Source organism: Rhincodon typus, chromosome 5, assembly GCF_021869965.1.
Source record: "Rhincodon typus isolate 14 chromosome 5, sRhiTyp1.1, whole genome shotgun sequence".
Lineage (NCBI taxonomy): Eukaryota > Metazoa > Chordata > Chondrichthyes > Orectolobiformes > Rhincodontidae > Rhincodon > Rhincodon typus.
The window spans coordinates 47,968,366-47,992,309 of NC_063336.1; the positions used below are offsets into that span (position 1 = coordinate 47,968,366).

Here is a 23,944-nt window from a genome sequence, read left to right on the forward strand (position 1 = left end):
ACGGTGGAGGTCATTACACCATCGGCTGGACCTGACTTTTAGCAGAGAACTGAAGAGGGAAAGGATAGGATCAGTAATGGTGACCATCTAGCTCTTTGATTGTAGTAAATACCTATCTGGTTCACTGATGCCTTCTAAAGAAGAAAGTCTGTTGTTCTTACATGGTCTGGCTTATATGTGACTCCAAACCCACAACGATGTGGTTGACTATTTCTTCCCTCTGAAATGGCTCAGTAAGCCACTGAACTGGCAAGAAGGTCATTCACCCTCATCTTTTGAAAAGTCACATATGGCTGGGCAAGTGACGGTCATACCCACATTCCATTAAAGTATTGAAAAAAAGTCCTCATCCCTGAAAATAGGCTGACTCATTTGTGGGTGCCAGATTTATGCCTCTCTTCTCTGCATAAACTCTTTAACATGTGTCAGTTGTCTGTAAATAGAATAAATTCAAATTAATGTCATTTGTTGTTTTCTAACTCAGAAACATTCTGATACTTTTGTTCCGTTCACATCCATTAGAGTTGATGTTATGATTCATCATAATCTTCTACATATCCGTATACCTTTCTTTCTCTTCCAATGTTCTTTTCTTTCCAGTTATTTCTGTCCATAGCATCAAGAGTTCTTTTTAGTCTTGCTCAAATGGCTGCAGTTCAAATGAGTAGATTTATAATGGCTATTGACAAGCTGCTCTGCAATTAAAGCCAAGCTGATTCCTATTCTTACCTGTTATCATGCAGTCTTCGTCTCCAGATTATTAGCTAACAATCTCTGGGAACAGTTAACAAATAATTTCTTCTCTGGTTTTGTGATACTAAAACATGTCTTTTAGAACATCAGTTATATGTAAGCTAAACTCAGATAAACGTATGAGTCTTGGATCTCAAGTGGGACAATTTATTCTGCTTGTTTCCATACTACATGTGTATTTTCCTATTGGTCTATCTATCAAGGACAGACTTATATTATTGCAGCAAGGACTACGACAGAGCACAGGATATGAGGAGTATGGAAGAAAATGCCCAGTATATTCTGCAACGGTTATTGCTCTATAAATTGCATTTAGACTATATCTGTATTCACACTGAAAGCCATCATTAGATTTGAGCAATCATTAAAAGATTGAACATTTAGTTTTCATAAGGACCAAGTAGAGTGAATGTAAAACTAGTAATAGCCATGAGGGTGGAAGTAGAAGAAGCTTTGGTATAAACTCTTAATTGCTTGTTGGGTATGGAGTTGATTTGTAGATGGGGTGTTGGTTGGACAGTGATGATGGAGTGATGTTCTCAAAAGATAAGAAAACAACTAGTTGTAGACTTGATTTAAAAAGGTGACTAATAAGATCCTGCAAAACCAAAGCTTGAAAAGGATAAATCATGTAACATTTTCTAAAGGAACTAATTATTGTTATTTAATATAGTACTTTAGTAAATATAGTACCTCTAAATCAATACGAGCAGGTTATAATTATTTTGGGTAGTGTTGTACAACAGAGGGACCTAGGGGTTCAGGTTCATAATTCATTTATGTTTGTGTCACATATAGACAGAGTGGCTTTAAGGCGTTTGGCATGCTTGCCTTTGTTGCTCAGTCCTTTGAGTACAGGAGTTGGGAAATCATGTTGAGGTTATAAAGAACATCGGTGAGATCTCTTCTGGAGTACTGCGTCCCATTCTGATCGCCCTGTTACAGGAAGGATATTATTAAGCTAGAGAGGGTTCAGAAGAGATTTACCAGGATGTTGCCAGGTATGGAAGGTTTGTGTTATAAATAAAGTCTAGGTAGGCTGGGACTTGTTTCACTGAGCATAGGAGGTTGAGAGGTGACCTTACAGAGGTTTATAAAATTATGAGGGATAAAGATAGGGTTAATGGTATGGGTCTTTTCCCCAGGATGGGGGATTTCAAGACTAGGGGACATATTTTTAAGGGGAGAGGAGAAAGATTTTAAAAAGACTTGAGGGGCAAATTGTTTACACAGAGGGTGGAGCACGTGTGGAGTGAACTTCCTGAGGAAATGGTGGATGTGGATACAGTTGCAACATTTAAAAGAAACTTAGATAAGTACATAAATAAGAAGGGTTTGGAGGGATATGGGCTAGGAGCAGGCAGATGGGACTTGTTTAGTTTGGGATTATGTTCGGCAAGGACTGTTTGGACCAAAGAGACTGTTTCTGTTCTGTATGACTCTATGAGGAAGATATTGTAAGGTAAACTGTCCAAATACAGAATTGTGCTTGTTGAGAGAATATAAAGAGAAATTGTGCTCTAAGAGCTTATAGCTTTCTACTCATTAAGTGATGGGCTGTGGGTGTGCAATCTCCCGATGTGTGTAAATATACCCAAGGAACAGCAAAATGGAAAATTTACCCTTGCACATTTTGACTTTCAACAAGCATTTGATGAGGTCTACTGAATAATCTTATGTTCCAATAAAAGCAAAGATGTTGTAAATTTAAGAACAAATTGTGTGGATAATGGAAAATGAGAGCAGTTATTAATAGTGGCACTTCTGATTGGACAGTGTGACCTTTAAACGCTGCAGGGATTGACCGTTAGTAGTCACTGCGGGTCATAATATTTATAAATGACCTCAGTGAGGGCATTGCAATTAAAATTTTGTGTTTAGAGCTATTTCCAGATTGTCTGGGAAAGCAGGATGAGCAGTTTAAAAAGGTGAAATTCAAAGTGACCTACAGACACATACCTACTGAAAAGTGAAATGGCAAGATGTGTTTGATTTTGAGAAATACAAGACAATGCAGATCAGCGGTAAAAACCGTGAATATGATTACAACATGATGGAATTAACAGCCGACAAAATACTTGGCAGTGCTTAGAAATGCAAAGTAGGCATTATAAAGGCAAACAAATTGCTGTTGTACAGATAAATTCAAAGGAAAAGTGTGCTCTTTTTCAGGAAAAGAAATAGATTGCAGCAAGAGTGTAAAATGATGAAAGAAGTCAATAAAATTAATGAAGGTCTTCAGCAGACTGAAACACAGAGTCTGTGGTGCTATCAGCCAACATTAAGCTATGAGCTAAATCCAGCCTGAAAGCATAACTTAGATTTGCCACCAGGTTATTGCAAATTTTCTGAAGGAGGTCGCTGAATTAGAAGGCATTGGGAAAAATTTAAATTGACACAGGCATGAGCACAAGAGGGAGATGCTAATAAAAATGGTCGGTAAAGGACATGTAAGAGGATCAATTGGCAGAACAACCTTGATGCAATGAATATATGCATTTCATTCCTATTTCCTCATCGCCTTCAATATTATTGTTCTGTTTCATAACTATAGTTTTAACTTAATGTATTGCATTCTCCTTGTATTGTTCATCAGTGTGCCTTTCTGTTATACAGGGATGTGCTGAGTTTGGGAATTACATTAGTTGGCCACCAGAAGAAAATCCTGAGCAGCATTCAGACTATGAGAGCCCAGATGCTGCACTTGCATGGCACAGGGATCCAAGTGTAGATCATTTTTCTCTTCATGCAAAGGGAAACAGACTTCCTGAAAATTTGAAGAAAAGTACCATCTGCTGCTACGTACTGTCAGTACCAACATTCTTCTAACTTCCTTCCTATTGTGGATCAGAGATTCAAGGGAAGATGTGCGACAGTGTTCCTCTAACCCACCTAAAGAAAAACAAAGAAGATTTATAACAGTACATAATGAGAGTGGCTGGAACATGCACATTATGAAGAAACTACTACCTGCAACATTTCGAACTTTATACAAAAACAAAACAAAACAAAAACATTGAGCGTTCTAACCTCCTTTTTACCTACTGGGCTTTTTAAAAATGTACATATCAATTTACGTAGATATATTTGTCAAAGGCATCCACTATGTTACGATTAATCAATTAAATTGTTTTTGAGATTTGTGCTTGCTGAATGGTGTTCATTCAGCCATCTTCTCATTCCTGACCTGCAACATTGGGCAGAAGCCAAAGAATGTTGTTTCTGTCCTAGATTCTTAACTAATCATCAATCCATCTCTATCTTCTCCGTTTATTTTATTCATTTGATTTTAAAACTTCTGTGTCACTTGTAGAACATATAGGCATTGACCAATTTAGTTTAAATTTAATGACTTTTTCTTTTTTGGTACATATGTAGCATTCTCAAACATTTCCACATATTATTTATTAGTGTCGGTGAAACCATTTCAATACACTACAAGCAGAAACTTGCAGTTCCTAAGCCTTCCATTGTCCCAAATGATTTTAGGCAATGAGACCCAAATACATAGAGCTTGATTATCGAAATGAAGTTAAAGTTCTTTGAATCAGATTTTTGTTTTTGTTTTCAGTAAATATAGCTAGTCCATGTTTTATAGCATGGTACTTTAGCAAATATATTGATTGTGAAAATGTTCTAACAATAAAATTAGGAAGAAATTCATCAAAACACTGCAGTTAATTGTAAACTGACTGGTAAAAGCAGGCATCCCTTTATTAACTTGATTTGGCCAGCCTTAGGTGAGAGAGAATCGTGAAGTGCAAAACATAACGTGTCACGTGAAGCAATGGAGGAAGTCTGGTGTTTGGCATTAGGTAATGAAGTCTTGAGTGAGCTATGGGGACTTAGGGCATAGAATGAATATGGGCCTGTCCAAAGGTCCGAAATAGAAAGTGACAACAATCTGCGAATCCACAGAAAGATGGTTGAAGCAATCAAACTTTTTAAACTCTGATCAAATGTCTTCCCTTAGAGGAATGTGGGCCAAAGTTCACACCCAGAAATTTGTGATTGGCACAATCCTCTACTCATTGAATTTTCTTACTTGTGTTTCTACTCAACCATAGCAGAGGTGATGGTAGCCTGGTCAGCACTGACTATTCGAGGATTCCAAAGAGTGGAGCTGTTTAAGTTGATTTCGATTGTATGATGAGATATCCCACTGCTCAAATCAGAATTCTACTCTCATCTGCTTGTGTTGTGGGATGTTAACACTTTTATGTAAAAGTTGTAATTTATTTATACTGTCATTTTTTTTACACAGGTCTGTCTGTAGTGAACTCAATACACATTGAAAATGCACTATATTTTTCTATTTCACTGACAGAGAATCACAGACAACTCATTTATTTTCAGTTGTACATAATAAGTAAAAAGAAAGTCACATTTAGGACCAAAGAAGGTTGCAGATTAGCAAACATTGTCTAAAAAGCAAAGTTCTGAAGAGATGCCATTTTTCTGACTTTTTCAGATCATTGTACAGTGATTTTATAATTGTGTTTTTCTCATTTTGGGGGTTGTTATGCATTCTATTATTTATTTTTATTTGATTCGAAAACAGTGGCCCTGAGGTTCTACAGAGGGAGGGGGGAGGTTCAAAGAGGGACTTGTAGGAAACGAGGAGGAGCCAACTGTAGCCCAGAGAAACAGCGCAGATAAAGATTGAGGTTACAGCATCATTCTTTTGGAGTTAATGGGAAAAGACCAGCAGAACTCCCACAGAATGTCAGGAACCAGTATAATTTCACAGCAATATTTTTTTCTCTCACCAGGATTTGTTGTATTCTCTTAACTCAGAATGTGCATAAATATTTCATTAGCTTTTTTGTGGTTATTCTGATGGTCTTATTTTTCAATTCTTTATAAAAGACTGTAAATATATTTTTTGAAAAGTGCTTCCATGCTATCCAGTGGTTTGATTTTGGTTGCTTTTATGTACTTGTTGATAGTTATGTTTGACATTCTATAAGCCAGGCCATAATAAACTGCCACCATTAAATAAACTATAAGTCCAAAAAGGAAATGGAAAGATTTTAGATAAATGTAAGTCTTTCATGAATCAGGTTACCTGCCACAATGTTTTTTTTAAAAGTGTGGTTATAGAGAAAATTGTGTTTTGTGAGGTTCCATAAACAGGAATGTAATAGCTTGATAATATCTCTGCAATGTTGGTTGAAGGAAATTACTGGCCAAGTATAGCGAATAATTCCTCCGACCTTCAAAATAGTTTCATGGGATCATTCATGCCCAGCTTGTAGACCAGTTGGACCTCCAGTCTGATGTCTCACCCAAATAATAACACCTTGAATTCTTCAGATCCTTCAGTAATGCGCTAGAGTGTCCACCTTCTATTTTTGAGCTCAGATGGCTAGAATAGTTCTTGGACCTAGCAATGTTGAAGCAGCAAATAGATTTTGTGAATTTTTGGGATTGTTTTGGTGCTGTGCAATTGAACACTTTTTCTTTAAGAAAGCCTGCAGACATCAAAGGTGTGCATGTAACAAGTTGAGCGGTTTGTGGAATGTCACTCTCTTGGGGAAAAGGCAGGAAAGTGGACATGAGGAATGTCGGATAAGCCATGATCCTATTGAATGGCGGAATATGCTCGAGTGGCCAATTGGCCTACCCCTGTTTCTATTTCTTATGGTTCTGTGATCTTACTTAACAATCCAGTTCAAGTGAATACAATGAGAGCTTCTCATTTCATTCGAAGCAGATAATTCCTGATGATCAGTGATGTTAATCAATTTATTTCCTGTCTAAGATTGGGAGACATGTTTACACCAAAGGTGGATGGTTCTGTTCACACAGACATAACTATGTTGCTTTCTGGGTTCAAAATTTTACAAAAGAAACAAAAAATTCTGTACTTGGAGGTCGTCAGGCTTTAAACACGATATTGTGAGATTGAGTTCTGTGCCCAAGTTTGAGACGTTTCTGCTATTAATAGGTAAAAAGAAAAGGCAAAAAAGGGACAGAATGAATGACTTGTTATTTGTTTGTCTTTTTCAAGGTGGGGGGGAGGCTATTGAGATTGAGTGAATTAATTTTAGCATCATTTGGTTGGTTTTAGCCACAAGTAAAAGATGCACACAGGCTCAACACAATGAGTACGCCAACCATATAACTGCTAAAGGCTGTCAGGCAACACAAAAAAAAGAAGGTTTTCAGAAACAGCTCAATGCACTTCACTGATGATGAATGACTTTGCAGTGCAGTCACCCTGATGTTGATTGTTGTTATGTGGGGAAACAATTAACACAATTATTGTTTAAAATAATCCATTAGAGAAACTGCACACATTCGTTTCTCAAAGTACAAATCAATTTCAGTTTTGCTCACAATGTTTATATTTGTTAAAAAATTATGCAAATAGCATTACTGTTTGTTATAATTCTGCAACAAAATAATCAGTCCCAGAGGCTGCCACTGCCTGTCAGAAAATGATAGCTTTATTCTAGAAAATATTTTGCAGGATTTGACTAAGTGGGTGGAGTTTGGCGCAGAAGCAAACAGCAGGCATCACATCAGGGATGCAGTTTGTTTCATTACTCTAAGGATGCAGCACACAAGGCTGCTTGTACTAGGGCATACGTGACAAGATTGCATGTCTGAAAATAATGCTGACAGGCAAATAAACCACTCCAAAGATACAAAAAATAATCTATATCCACACACCCAGAACAAATGTGTGTCATCTTCAAACCAGTGTTAGTGCATTTCTGATGCTTTACCCAGCGGACATTCACAGGATTACGGATGATGCTGTGGTGTTAGGAAACTATGACATTGCTCTTCAGCTCTGGTGCTTTTGCTGGTGTGTCATATCATTAAAAATTGCAAAGAAAATCCAGAGGTACGTTCTTGTAGAGTCGAAGGCATTATAAAACTGATATCTTTTCTGCTTCTTTTGGCATCATTTTTCTTTGGCAAAGTGGAGCATTGGTCATTGCTGAAAATTGCAATTACATCATCATTTTGCAGTATGTTAAACTTTGCACTCACGTTGAATAATATTGATAGTTATCATCAAATAAGTTTTTTTGTATTTCTTTTATTTTTACGTGCAGGAATTGTGCCCTCATTCATTCAGAGACCATTATTTCTGTTGTTGGAAATATTCTATTTAAATAGATAGCCATACATCAAGGGGTCAATCTCCTATTCCAGACAAGCTCAGCGCTAACCATCCAGTATCTGGGTCAGCTTAAGTGCAGGCTTGAAAGGTCTGTCACTGTGCCAAATGCTGTCAAGGAATTAAGGTCAGGCTGGTAATGGGCAATCGCAACATTCGTAGAACTAGAAGATGGCTCATACTGCATGCCTATTAAAGATATAGGACAAAACTGCCTGTAATTGATTTTGAAAATATTTTCTTTTGTGATAATTTTTTAGATAGAATCATAATGCAACAATAATTCTAGCCTAAATATTTGTGCTGCCAATATTAGCTGACACTAATCTCTTCATTTTTATTCACTTGAAATGTTGAAAAAACCTACATTTATATCATAACTTTGAGGACAGGCAGATTTTTAAACAATAAAACTAACTTATTTTGACATTTTGTGCACCTGCTAATTTCATTCTCATGAGATTGCCTGCTGTCCTGCATTTTCTGCTTCTACAAATTTAACCCAAGCCTTTTAATTATTGCAGAAATCTGAATGGACTCTAGCATTTATAAGAAATGGTTTATAAATAGCCCCTGGGTTCCAGCTACCCAAGTTCTTCAGATCTGATTAGTGACTATCCATCTATTTCTGGCAATGAGTTATTCAGGAAAGATTGGAAAGGAGATAACAAGGTGTAGAGCTGGATGAACACAGCAGGCCAAGCAGCATCAGAGGAGCAGGAAGGCTGACAGTGGAAAAGAAGGGCCCAGACCCGAAACATCAGCCTTGCTGCTCCTTTGATGCTGCTTGGCCTGCTGTGTTCATTCAGCTCTAAACCTTGTTATCTCAGATTCTCCAGCATCGGCAGTTCCTACTATCTCTGAAGACAGGAAAGGAGGAAGGTTAGCAGTGTTGATTTAGGAGAGTGCTGGAGAATAAGAGGGTCATGGACGGAATCAATTTGGCAAGCATAATGGAATAAAAAAGATGCAATTACATTGCTCAACGTAGTCTAGAGACCATCAAATAGTGTAACGGATGTAGAGGGACAAATCTGCAAGAAATTACAGAGAAATGCCGGCAGTTATAATGGGAAACTTCAAATATAACCGAATATAGACTGGGATATTAGTAGTGTAAGGGGTAACAAGGGGGCAAGCTTTCTTAGAGTGTGTTCAGGAGATTTTCCTTTAGCAATGTGTGTCCAGTCCAACAAGGAAGGATGCACTGTTGGACCTGGTCCTTGGAAATGAGCTGGATCAAGTGTCAGTGTGTAAATCTTTAGGAGACAGTGACCATTGTATGGTAAGAATCAGGATGGTATTGGAGAATGACATGCGACAATCTAGAGTAAGAAAGATCAGTTTGTGGAGAGCTGCCTTTTATGAGTCAAGAACAAAGCAGGATTGATTGAACTAAGAGGTTGATGGTAAGATCAGTAACTGAACAATGGGCCACCTTCAAGGAGAAAGTGGTTTGGTACATTCAAGATATATTTTCTCTGACAGAAAAAGTAGGGCAAATGAATCCAGAGTTCCCTGGATGACAAGGGAGGGAGATATCAAGTTTGGAAGAAGTTGTGTGCATATGACAGGTGTAAGGCAGAAAATACAGTTGAGAATCAATAGGAGTATTGAAGGTTTAGGGGGAGGTGAAAAAGCAAATCAAAGTAGCAAAGAGAGCTGAGAAAAGACCAGCAGCTAACATAAAGCGAAATTTCAAAGTCTTCTATAGAAATATGAATAGTAAGAGAGTGGTTAAAGGAGAAGTAGGGCTGATTAGAGACTAAAAAGGGCATTACTACATGGAGGCAGTGGCATAGCCAAGGTGTTAAGTGAATACTTTGTATCGATCCTTACAAAACAGGAGGATGCTGCCAAGGACATAGTGACAGAGGAGGAAACTCTGTCACTGGAAGAGTTCAAAATTAACAAGGAAAACATCTTGGATTGATTCTGACACTTAAATTTGGCAAGGCACCAGGACTGGGTGAGTTAAATCCAAGGATTTTAAAAGAAGTAACAGTAGAAATTGTGGGATACACAGCCTTTCAGTCTTCCCTGGACTTGGGGAGGTGCCAAAAGACTGGAGGATTGCTAACATTATGGCTTGTTCAAAAAAAATGTGGTAAGGATAATCACAGTAATTACAGACGATACAGTAACTTCAGTGGCAGGAAATCTTCTAGAAGCAATTATTCAGGATAAGATTAATAATCACATTGAAAAAGGTGGATTGATTACGAAGAGTTTCAGCAGGATTTCTAAAGAGCAAATTGTGTTTAACTAACATACTTTTGTGGAGATGTAACAGGCTTAATGAAGGAAACACTATTGCTGTGGTATACATAGACTTTCAGAAGTAATTTGATACAGTGCTACACAACAGATTTGTTAGGAAAGTTATAGGTCATGGTATAAAAGAACCAGTAGCAATGTGGATACAAAATTGGCAGAGTGATAGGAATCAGAGAGTAATGGTCAATAGATAGATTTTGGGATATTGGAAGATGTGTGGTCAAATTCCCCAGGGCTTTTCCTGATAAATATATTAATGATCCAGATCTTGGTGTGCAGGGGACAATTTCAAAATTTGTAGATGACACTAAACTTGTAAGAACTGCAAACTGTGAGGAGGACAGTATTGACATTGACAGTTTAGTGGAATTAGCGGATAAGTGGCATCTTCATCCAATTCTCAACTGCACAATGAAAATGAAAAATGATTGCCAGCACACTCAGAGTGGACAAAGTACATTTGTTTTTGTTCATGGGAGCAGCCTCTACTTGTGAGTAATGTGAGGCTCGTTAAGACAATTGTATTAAGACATTCGTAGATTCAAGATGGAAGACATTTGCAATCACAACATTCTATATGTGCACCTCATGCATTGACCAACTATGCCAAAAACAATCATTGATCATTTTAAATTTAATTAAATGACATTACAAATGAATCCTAGTAATGTCAGCAAGGCAGAAGTTATCACAGGCAACCTTTCAAGTGTCAAATGGAATCAGCAATTCCTAAACATTTTCCAAGTTCTCATAGTCTACACAAGAGTGCAGAACTGCTTCCTCATGCATCAAATTATCTCAAAGCATGCTCTTCTGGGAAATGCTGCCTTTCTTGTGTGAAGTGCGGAATGGGGAGAGAGGCTATGAGGTTTCAGTAATCCAACCACATTTAAAATCTTCTGTTTTATTTGTGAGACATGTTTTCTACTGCATACATCAGAATAAGGTCTAATCTTTCCGAGGTCTATGTCAGGACATCCCATTGCCCTCCCTGCTGGAGGCCTTAATTGACACTATACTAGATGTGAGTTGGGTGACATATCATTCATTGACTATAAAATTGCTGTTGCTCTGACAAGCAGCTCCTGTTTGTTCCAAAAAGAAAATGCACCTTTTCTTATGTCTATGCTCTGCTTGTTTTTCCTGTTGTTTAATACAGATTAATGTTAACAACTGTATGAAGGCTTCACAATATCAGATGCTTGATGAATAATGTATTATTCAAGTTGGGCATTATAGAAAGAGGTGCAGTTCTGCAAATAAGGTTCTAACATCATTCTTGAAGAAGGGTCCCAACCCGAAACGTCAGCTTTCCTGTTCCTCTGATGCTGCCTGGCCTGCTGTGTTCCTCCATCTCCACACTTTGTTATATTTAACATCATACTAACGAAGGACGGCTTCTGTATCTTAATTCATGTATCCACAGCTAAATGAGAGTCAACCAGAAAGGTGATGATTTACAGTGCTGATATGTAATTAAGTGTGATATTCTACATACAATGAAATGTCACCCATGCCATCAATGTGTCCTCAGAACATTTTCTTTGTTCTTGCCCACCTACTACATCTAGGGTCTGTCCCAGGGTACACAGCTATGCTGTGGGAGCCTGATTTTTAAAGGCATCTGTTGACTTTGAAGTTTTGGGTGGCTGATCCTGAGGGTGTTTATGGCTAGAGGACTCAGATGTGCTGAGGGTGTTCTGGTCAGATGCAAACTCATCCTCCTTGGCTTGAATTTCCACAGGGATGAGGATCACAGACAGGATGGAGGTGGAGATATCGAACACTTCAGGAGCATCCTAATAGGAGACTTCTGGGATGTTGATGTGTGGTGGTTACCTCCGTGAGAGGAGTGGGCACCTGGTGAGGGGTTGTGGCTCCAATTATGCCACTATTGCCTTGGCAGCATTGGCGGCTGAAGTGATGGAAGACAGATGTGCATGCACTTCCAGCGGCCAATGACCAATCTGATAGACCTGACTTTCAATGGCAGCTGCCCATGAAGACTGTCAGATGCTTGCACCAGCACAGTCAAAATAACGTTAGCATCCTTCTCCAACCATCCATACTGTTTACTGTGTGTTTCTGACAAAGCTGTCTGCTGTTCCCCTGTCGTTTATGCTTTTGTACAAAGTTATTCATTGCTGACACAACTGGGTCCTCTCCCACCTGGGGCTGTGGAGGTGCCTGTTCTTGGGCAGTCCACTGAGTGCCAGTGACCTGGGACTTTGTTACATGTACAGCCGCAGGTACATGCCAGCATTGTGCTCACCAGAATATGCTCCTGACTCTAATCCAACCAACGTACCCACCGAGCTATCAGTTTCTGAGCTGATGCAGGGTGCAGAGATAGCCATATTTGTACATCCTCTGAGAAGCCTGTACCCTCTTCCTCCAGAGGTAGAGGTGAAGGTGCTGCCCGAAGGGGCTGATACCTAATGAGCGGTGGCTGTGTAGATGCTGCCACTGCCTACAGAAGGTAAGAGAATGAGTTGTGTAGTTGGAGCGGAAGCTTGAGCATCAATGAATGTTCACAATGATGGACATAGTAGAGCAGCCTGGTAGAATGAAACTTACCTGGTTGCCAGCATGTGGAGGTCTTGGCATCCCTGCATGGATCGTGTGTATCCTCCCTCATTAATTCATGGATTCTCGCCTAGTAAAAGGGGAGGAGGCTGTGGATAAATACCAGTCAAGTAGCCGTCTGCCTTCAATTACTCAGCCCTGTAGGGGGCTGTTTCCTTTCTGGAATGAGGGATAGGGAGGGATTGAATGAGGTGAAAGTGGCTGGCACAGCAGTTGATGCAGACTGCAGAAAAACGCAGTGCAGTGCCCCAAGTAAGCAAGTAGGAAACGTAGAGGGGAGGAAGCTGGCTGAGAGGCATTGGAGGGAAAACACAGCATGCTACAGTCAGTGGGCTGACCATGACCCTGGATTGGAAATAAGTGCCCTGGCAGAGTCAGTGAATGAGGCAGCAGAGAGAAGGATGGCTGTCACTCACAATCTTGCAGCATTGCTATACATCCCCCCAGCTTATGGGTACCACACTGACCCAGATAATAAATTCAGAGCAGCGTGACAGGATTTGCTGCTGTGGTGTCTGAGAAAGTAGGATAGCCCTCCTGATCACCACACCCCCCACCAGGACCACTAGTCCCGTGTCAACTAATCGAGGTTCCAAATTGCCCCTCTGAGACATGGTTTTTGCAAATGTGCAGGATCACACATGAAGGGCAATTCTGGCTTGCAGTATCTGACATGCTGTGCAGCTAGGGTTTAACTATTGTGCCTGTGGCTTAAATTCTGAAAGGCCCCAGTAATGGTGAACGGGTCCACCTCTGGTAAACTCAAGAGCAGTGTCATGCTAGCGGGCTGAATAATTAATAAATCAACAACAGAAAATTGCGTGTAGAAAAACCACCAGGGCTTACAGAGGGAAGCTATTCATGAAACTCCAAGAAATTGACACTTAACCAAAATGTCAAGAAAATCAGCCCGTAGGCATTGAACAAGACCTTTGCTACATAGACTAAGGCATAAGGTACAATGCAATTCCTCTTTGATTTCATCTTAAATTTTATAAAGGATGAATCTGCATCAGAGGAATATAAAATTCATCAAGACGTACTTGTCAGGCAGAACAAAAGGTTTAAATATTGCTTGGGTGTGTAACCCTCAGTGTACACTTATGAACCTGGTTTTGCATATCTGATAACAGTGTTTTGCAACACAATAGAAGAAATAGGAAGCAGGTGTAGGCCATTCAAGTCAAGGCTGCTCTGACATTCAATAAGGTTGTAACTGATCTGCCCTAGGCCTCAAGTCATCTTTTGGGCCAATGCCTATAGCTCTCAACTCTCCATTATTTCAAAACTCCATCTACTTCCTGTTTGAATACTTTCGCTGATCTAGCTTGGACAACACCATGGGGCCGAGAATTCCGGAGATTCACTGCAATCTGGAAGAAAAATGATTGGATTTTTAAACACTTTTTTTACTCAATTCAACATGTATTTGACTACACATAAAGCTATGAAGAAATAAACTATTCAGATCTCTTGAGTTAACAAGTTAATTTTAATTTTATTTTAAAATAACTCAGTTAAAAGTACAAACATTATTTGAAGGTTTCAGTAGAGTTGCAGATTAATGGTTGTTCTTTCAGTGATAATTCTTCTTAATTGCAATCTGTCATTTTCAAGAAAGAATGCTGTGGAACTTGAAGATACTTTAATTTTTAAATTCTTTCTCTGTGATGTTTTCCAACTTGTAACAGTGATAGGGTCCAAGATTGCAATGAAGTTGGGACAGGCAACTGCTGTCTATTCAAGCCTCCAGGCATTTTTAATATTGCTCCTTTCTGTAACAAATAGACCAGTTTATAATGTTCTTTCTTTCCTGCTGCAGTTTTGGTCATGTTACAGCTGATGAATGCCACAGAATGGACGGCCATACATGTTAGCAAGGAAGTTATGATCTTGCAGTATCAATGGCATCAAGGTGCCATTAAAGCAGTTTGGGGATCTCAACACCTGTGTTTGCTTAATTGGTTTGGGCAGGGTTTCTTTTGTCTCTGTTTTTTCTTGCAAATGAGATGTTTGTGGCTTAGTCTCTGTTTCAACCATGTTAATTCAAAACAATGCCTTAGGAGTATTGTTTAGGCATCAATTTTGTAATTTCCAGCGCAGCTTGGCCACCTGTAGTTCAGCCATATTAAAATAGTGTGACAGTAGCCTGCTTCATTTAGAAGTGTTTTAGTTCCAGAGATTAAGTTGCTTGATGGGATTAAAGTTACTGAATCACAGAATTATGAGGGTGCAGAACGAGGTCATTTGGCCCATCATGTCTGCACTGGCTCTATTGTCTAGTCCTTTTTCTCATATTCCTGAAGATCATTACTATCCAATGCCCTCTTGAGTGTCTCAATTAAACCAGCCTCCAACAGGTTTCCAGGCAGTACATTCCATACCCTAACTACTCACTTTGTGACTTTTTTTTCTGTCACATCACTCTAGTTTTGCATATCACTTTAAATCTATGCCCTTTTATTCTTGTTTCTTTTGCATCCACACATGACAACTTCATGCCAAATGGTTGCAGTGGCCAGCATACATTCATTTCAAGGGGGATCTAGATTAGTACAAAGAAGAAAGAAATCAAAGGCAGTGCTAAAATTATTTGATTAGGTTGGGTGGATGGAGACTAGTGTCAACCATAAACACTGATATATAGGCCAGTACACCTCTTTATGTGCTGTAACGTTTTGTAAGTAATTGAAGGAAAATTACATTAAATTCTTTCCTGCTCTTAGAAAACCTGTAAAAGCATTCTAACCCATTAGCAGTCTTTGACAAGGGTGAAAGGGGAATTGGGAAGACTGAGATGTATCAGACCAAAAGACGGGAAATGAACTCCAACGGCTCAGTCTGAATCTTCAATAAAATGTTGTGCCAGCCTAAGACTCAAATCAGCTTGTTGGTTATTGAAGTTAATTTGGCTGTGAGGATGATGGCTCTGTCTACAATACGATTACCATTTCCAGAAGTCAGCATGTCTGGAAAGAGGCGCCAACAGGTTTAAAGCTGCAGCTGAATATTATTGTTGCTGACCATGCCAAAGCTAAGTGTGAATTAACTTCAAGTATCCTTGCAGGAGATGGCACAAGAGTATAAGAAATTGGAGTAAGGGTATATCATGTGGTTCCTGAGGCTTACTCCCTATTGAATAAGATCACAGCACATCAAATCTACTTTCCAACCCTATCTCCATGTCTTGATTCTCAGTGAATTCAGTTCCTTCCAGGTAGCCATGTCAAGGAAAGCAGATGTAACACGAAGCATTTTGACTAATGAAGGCAGCCAGGTTGTTGAATGTTCTCAAGCTGGCATTCCTCCTTTCACACATGACATACTATGCTTTCAATGAATTAATATAGCTAGTCAGGTGTTAATAAGTTCCATTTGTGCCAATGGACCCTTTTTGGGAATTGAAATCTCTGCACACCTTTAGCTGAAGCCAGAGGAAGGTTACTTCCATTTGACTGACAGTGGACCAGCAGGTGAAGAGAGGACAGTAATGGTGCAGGAGCACCAGCAGGATGTATCTCACTGATTCCTCCCTTGGTTTTTCTAAGATGTTTCCAGTTATTCAAGTTCTCCCTCGGGCACCCACTATAGTTGTATGGGATGGGGTTGATGGAGGAGAAAGGAGGGAGTAAGGTGGGCAGGAAAGGCTACAGAAAAGTTGCTCAAGTATCCCAGACTTTCCATAGTGCAGAATGAAGCCATTCAATCCATTGTGCCTGCACTGGTTCTAATAACCAATGCCAATCTCCTGCCTTTTCCCCAAAACCCTGCACACCATTTCTATCCAAATAATCATGCAATGCCCTCCTGAAAAACTAAATAGTAATTTAATGAAAATTGATGCAGAATTGAGCTTAAAAAACTTCTGTGCTGTGCTTTATCTCCCATTTTAAATATTTTTAAACACAAATGTTCACATTGCACAAATTTGGCAGACATCCAGTGGAACAAAACTGAACCCCAATAAGTACTCACAGGAGATTTTTTTTGATACTTCTTCCCTAAGCCATTGATAGCCTGAGCAATTATCTGTGTCCCTGGTTTACAGACGACTATAGCTGAAGGGAAATCACTTCTTTGCTCACTGCCTGCAAGACTAGGCTCTAACAAGGATTAGCTGGGTTCAGCAGTTTATCATTTATACGATACTAATTTCCAGCAGCTCCAAGAATGATCTTGCTGAATCTGCAATTTGGAAAAAAGTCTGTCTCACCATATTTATGGCAGCAGAGTTGCCAAAGAGGAAATTCTCAGCCAGTTAAATGAGAAAATTTAATCCTACCTACAAATCCTATGAAAATTCAATTGCATGTAGCAGGAAATCACTTTAGATATATCTGTGATTCAGACCAGAGCCACGATGTTTGTTATGGATTCTCACATTTTACAAAGCACTGAGAGGAGGCAATGGCCTTGTGGTATTATTACTAATCCAGAAACTCAGCTAATGCTCAGGGAACCTGGGTTCAAATCCTACCACAGTATGTAGAGTCATAGAGACGTACAGCATGGAGAACAGACACTTTGGTTCAACACATCCATGCTGACCAGATATCCTAAATAAATCTGCTCCCATTTGGCCCATATCCCTCTAAAGCCTTCCTATTCATATACCCATCCAGATGCCTTTTAAATGTTATAGTTTTACCAGCCTCCACCACTTCCTCTGGCAACTCATTCCATACACGCACCACCCTCTGTGTGAAAAAGTTGCCCCTTAGGTCCCTTTTAAATCTTTCCCCTCTCACCTTAAACCTATGCCCTCTAGTTTTGGACTCCCCCAGCCCAGGGAAAAGACCTTGGCTATCCACCCTATCTATGCCCCTCATGATTTTATAAACCTCGATACGGTAACCCCTCAGCCTTCAACGCTCCAGGGAAAAATAGCCCCAGCCTATTCAGCCTCTCCCTATAGCTCTAAACCTCCAACCCTGGCAACATCCTTGTAAAACTTTTCTGAATCCTTTCAAGTTTAACAACATCATTCCTATGGCAGGGAGACCAGAACTGTGCATAGTATTCCAAAAGTGGCCTGACCAATGTCTTGTACAGCCACAACATGACCTCCCAACTCCTACATTCAATGCTCTGAACAATAAAGACAAGCATACCAAACACCTTCTTCACTATCCTATCTAACTGTGACTACACTTTCAAGGAATAGTGCAATTTGAATTCAATAAATGATATGTGGAATTAAGAAACTACTGATGAGCATGAAACCATTGTTGGTTATCAGGAAAACCCAAACTGGCTCACTAACATCCTTCAGGGAAGGAAATCGGCCATCCTCACCTGGTCGCGAGCCACAGCAATGTGGTTGACTCTCAACTGCCCCTTGAAATGGTCTCACAACCCAATCAGTTGTACCAATCACTATGAAGTTTCAATAAAGAATAAAACTGTTTGGACCACCTGGCATAGACCTCAGCACCAGAATAGACAATGGCAGAAAAAACCCCTACGAGCCTGCATATTCCTCCTTAGTAACATCTAGGGGCTAGTGCCAAAATTAGGAGAGTTGTCTCACAGACTAATCAAGCAACAGCCTGACATAGTCATACCCAAGGACTCATACATTACAATGTCCCAGACACCACCATCACCATCCCTGGAAATGATGTGGAGGTGGCGATGTTGGACTGGGATGGACAAGCTCAGAAGGCATGGTATATTGGTGAAAACCATGCAGAGGCTATGACAACAGATAAACGGACACCGCGCAACAATTGTCAGACAGGAATGTTCCGTCCCAGTCAGGGAACACTTCAGCGGTCAAGGACATGCAGCCTCTGATTTTCGTGTAAACATTCTCCAAGCAGCCTTTGAGATACACAATAACGCAGAATCAAACAGCAGAAACTGATAGCCAAGTTCTGTACCCATGAAGACAGCCTCAGCCATGATTTTGGGTTCATGTTGCGCTACAGATGACTCCACCACACTTCTGTATCTGTAAAATCTTCCTTTCTGTCCTGTTTTGACATCATCACCTTGATAAATTGTTATGATCTCTAGACCTTAATTAGTTTGTACAGTTTTAGATTGCTTATTACTTTGGTTAGACCCTTGGCATGTTTCTCTTATACCTATTATGTTATTCCAGTCATTTGGTATGTCTTCAGCATCACTTTATTTTTAATTTTTTGTAGTTATCGCTCTGCCTCATTTAATCAGATTATAGGACATCCTTTCTCTTGTTATTCAGCTATTGACACTTTACTCACACTGTCTGACACTCTTGATCACCTGCAGAGACCTACTATGCAGCCTGTCGACCCTCCACTCATACCAGCAGTATGATCTTTTGATCACTCTGCTTTTAAACTCTGTGTCTGTGTGCTTCCCTCTCACTTCACCTGATGAAGGTGAAATCCTCCAAAAGCTTGTGATTTCAAATAAACCTGTTGGACTACAACCTGGTGTCATCTGACCTTATCCCTGGAAAAGTGACAGCACAGTGTATACAATGGGGAGTGAGTTGCCCTGAGAGTCCTCATCAATGACACCAGACCTCATGAAGTCTCATGGCTTCAGGTTAAACATGGGCAAGGGAACATCCTACTTGTTATCACATATCAGCCTCCTTCAGCTGATGAATCAATACTTCTCCGTGTTGAACAGCACTTGGAGGAAGCACTGAGGGTGGAAAGGGCACAAAATGTGTTCTGGATGATTTCAATGTGCAACACCAAGATTGGCTCGGCAGCAACATGACTGATCGAGCTGGTCAGTTACTGAAGGACATAGCAAGGAACATTTTCAGGGCACAAACTCACTGCTGGTTGGAGTCATACCTGGTGCATAGGAAAATGGTTGAGGTTGTTGGTGGTCAGTCATATCAACTCGCAGACATCTCTGCAGGAGTTCCTCAGGGTAGTGTCTTAGGCCCAACAATCTTCAGTTGCTTCATCATGACCTTCCCTCCATCATAAGGTCAGAAGTGGGGATATTTGCCAATGATTGCACAATGTTCAGCACCATTTACAACTCCTCAGATACTGAAGCAGTCTGTGTTCAAATGCAACAAGATCCAGACAATATCTGGTTTGGGTTGAGACATGCCAAGTAACATTTGCCCCACACAAAATCAGGGCAATAATCATCTCCAAAAAGAGACAATTTAAGCACTGCCCCTTGATAATCATGTTACCATCACTGAATCCCTCACTATTAATATCTTTGGAGTTACAATTGAGCAGAAATTCAACTGGATTGCTGTATAAATACAATGGCTACAACAGCAGGTCAGAAGCTAAGAATACTGTAGCAAGTGACTCACCTCCTGATTCCCTAAAGCTTGTCCATCATCTACAAGACGCAAGTCAGGAGTGCGATGGAATACTCCCAAATTGTCTGGATGAGTGCAGCTTCAACAATATTCAAAAAGCTTGACACAATCCAGGACAAAGCAGCCTGCTTGATTAGCACCACATTGATCCACAAGTGTCCATTCCCTCCACCACTGATGCTCAGTAGGAACAGTGTATTCTATCTACAAGATGCACTGCAGAAATCCACCAAAAATCCTGACTCAGCACCTTCCAAGCCCAAGACCTCTTCTGTCTAGAAGGACAAGAGCAGGTGATATGGGAACACTACCACCTGCAAGGTCCCCTCCAAGCCATTCACCATCTTGGCTTGGAAATCTATCACCATTCCTTCTCTGTCACTGGATCAAAATCTTGGAATTCCCTCCCTGATGAATTGTGAGTCAATCCACATCAGGGAGACTGCAGCAGTTCAAGAAGGCAACACACCACCACCTTCTCAAAGGCAGCTAGGTGTGGGAAATAAATACTGGCCAGCCAGTAATGCCCATGGCCCATGACTAAATAAAAATAAACACGGTGTCTGCCAGTCTATCTCTGTGTGCAGTTATGATCAAGGAAGATTGGTCTTAAATCATAGATTTTATTAGATTACCTTGCCTTGCTTTAGCTTTGTCTTGCTAAAGTTACAGTATTAATAACTGTACATTTTTGCTAAGTTCTAAACTTGGTGTCCAGGATTTGTTATTCATAATGTCCGGTTAGAAACAATTGGGCAATTTTGATGGTCATTACATATTTTAATTTCACTGTGTTGCGAATCCAGCGACAGGAAGGCCAATTTGGTTTGGCTTGCTATCTCTGGTGGTAATATTGTGGAAAATAAGGATATGTGCAAAGCTATTAAATGACTAATGTCATTTAATAGGTTGACTTGTGCTCTCATAAGATGTTAATGATTGTATGATGATGCTTAAACTCACCTTGCACAGCAACAAGCAAGCATTTCTCACTGTGTCCACCTTGAAAATGACCAATGCTAATGAAAGCAAGGATATATTTATTCTATGTTGACCTCCGCTACCTGATTGCTACTGTACTAAAATCAGACAAGTTCACCATTCTTGGTGACTTCAATGCAAGAATTAATGCAGATCACCAAGTATGTGAAGGAGTTATCAGAAAAAAGTAGAGATAGCACGGTAACAACAATGTTCCCCTTTTGCTGAAGATGTGTACTGAACATGAACTCTTCTTTTGAGCTCATAATCAGCCACACAGTTTTCTGACTCCTAAATTCCAAGATATCTTGCATATCATTCTGTTCTTTGCGTCGATATCATCACCAGGAAGACAATCTGCATGTGTCTCTAAAGCCAAGTGCTGCACTAGCTGCTGGCCTGACCATCGTTTTACATCTAATTGAATCACCCAGATCTATCCTCCTACATCCAGGGCATCGAGGTCCAAAACTAGCAATATCCCAATGGCTTGGGCTTGGAAAATGTCATGTAAAGAAGCTCAACTAATTCCACTTGAGCTGCTTTCAAAATCTTCTGAAAATCAGGTGCAGGACAAACAGCTAGACACTGAAGCACTCACCTAAGCTGGGATACAAAGCATCTATGCTATATCAGACAATCAATGCTGAAATGAGCTGGTCACGTAGACAGAACACTTGATAACCACTTACTAATGAAAACAAATCGTCTATATAGAGGTCGGGTCTGGATGAACTTCTTATGGTAGTCAAAGGAAGCACTACAAAGACAAAGGAGTTTTATTCTTGACTTCGCGCTCTAAGGTTAAGTTTACCCAGGACGATTGCATCTGATGTAACCAAATAAACACAGGACAACCTCCTTTGAAAGCAAGTACCTATCAGAGACAGAGGGAAACCCAGGGAGAGGAAATGCCAAGCCAGCAACTCATCTAAAATTCAATCATCTGTATCATCCAGTCCCACGATATTTGCAGAACATTATAGCACATACCAGTTTTAGCGGTTACCTGTGAATCTACTGGAGCCTTGCCCAACACCACACATGGTGAACATGGTTATCTTCACATCCAAGGACAAACAAGATTATCATTACTTACACAAAGCAAAGTTTGCTGCTTTTATTTAAATCTCTTCTTTCCCATGGCAGTCAGTTGATAGTAACAGCTGCTAAGTTTATGCAGCAAATTGCGTGATTTCTCTATGGGGTTGTCTGGCTTGTTCAGTCAGTAAGTTGTTGATTTTCATAGGCAGGTTTTGGCTGTGGTATCATGTCCACTGTGTCTGAGCTGGCTGAATCACAACTCACCTGCGAAGTTCAACAGCTGTCAGAAAATGTGACCTTTCTTCACCCGCTCTGGGCTGAATTTAGATCCAAGCCTCCAAACATGAAGAGCAGACATTTATACCAAATCACCAACTGTTTTCTGTCTTTACCAAAATGTCTTGGTTAGCAATGCTACTTGCTTTATCTTGTATTTTAAGCCAATATTATTTCCTGCTCATTGAGCTGACTGCCTCGTATATTTTAAATGTGGGTGTCTGCACATACACTATCCCTGAGGCTGCTTGGTTCTATTCCCTCAGAAAGGGTCTTCAACTCCTTATGTATTGTAACGTTCCTTTATTTACATCTACGCACAGTAAATTATCAGAAGTAGCTCTCTAATGTAGGGTCTTAAGGCCTCTCTCTTCACAGTCTCGTTCTAGACTGGTGTTGTTTTCCTTACAAATATCAGAGTGATGTGATCAGTTATACCATCATAATTGATAGCAATGTCATTATAACACACGACCTGAGGATAAAGACAAAAGGCTTACTTTAACATTTTGTAGAAATGAGAGCTTATTGATTGGCCATTCATTATAAATGCATCAATTAAACAGTAGGAACCAATATTGTCATTTAAGTACAAATTAATGAAAGCAAAAGGACTGTCTGCTTTTGACCAAGGCACCTTGCTAACATCCATGGACCAGTACCAAAATTGGTAGAGCTGGGTCACTGAAGAGGTAACAACAGCCTGACATAGTCATTTTCATGAATTCATATCTTACACACAACGTGGCAAACTCCACCATCACCATCCCTGGGTATGTTCTGTCCCAGGCCCAGCAGAGGTGGCAGCACAGTTACGTACAGTCAGGAGAGAATTTTCCTTGGGAATTCTCAGCATTGATTCTGAGATTCTGGACATCATAAAGCCTCATGGCATCAGGTGAAACATGAGCAAGGATGTCTCTAGCTGTTTACCACATGATGTGATCCTATACAGTACAGAGAAGCCTATTTGATTGGCACCATGTTCACAAAAACTACCTAAAAACTCAATAGCAGCACTGTATACCATCTACAAGATGCACTGCAGAAATTCACCAAGGCTCCTTAGACGACTTTGGAAGATTCCTTAATAGCCAGGAAAGGTAAGAGCATTAAAGCCTGCTAATTCACTATAAAACTGACCCCCAGTCACTCACAATGACACTACATCAAACACCCCTCATTCCATTCAATCTAGAACTAGGGATCATAGTTTAAAACTAAAGGCGTGTCCATTTAAAACCCAGATGAGGGAACATTTTTTTCTCTCTAGGAGGGTTGTGTGTCTTTGGAATTAATTTCCTGAAAGGTAGTGGATGCAGAATATTTAAATGTTTTTAAGGCAGAGGTAGATAGATTCTTGATTTCCAAGGGGATGAAAGATTATTGGGGATATGCAGGAATGTAGAGTTGACGTTAATATCAGATCAGCCATGAATCTTATTGAATGAGTAGTGCAGATTCAAAGGACTGAGTGGTCTACTTTTGTTCCTTGTTCATTTTTTCTACTTCACTTCTGTTATGCCATCCACTTCTACCTCTTACATCTCATCTGCTGTTGAAAACAATATCCATGCTTGAAGTTATGTCCAGACTTGACT

General features: G+C 40.0%; 1 protein-coding gene across 2 annotated transcripts in view; it reads left to right on the forward strand.

The window, feature by feature from the left end:
* The window catches only part of epha7 (eph receptor A7), a 262,329-nt gene extending 256,740 nt beyond the window's left edge, over nt 1-5,589 (forward strand). For both annotated transcript variants that reach the window (XM_048597273.1, XM_048597274.1), the window contains exon 17: nt 3,370-5,589. In XM_048597273.1, the coding sequence (XP_048453230.1) occupies nt 3,370-3,484 (115 nt within the window). In that variant the 3' untranslated portion in view covers nt 3,485-5,589. The remainder of the gene's footprint in view (nt 1-3,369) is intronic.
* The last annotated feature ends 18,355 nt before the right edge of the window (nt 5,590-23,944 follow it).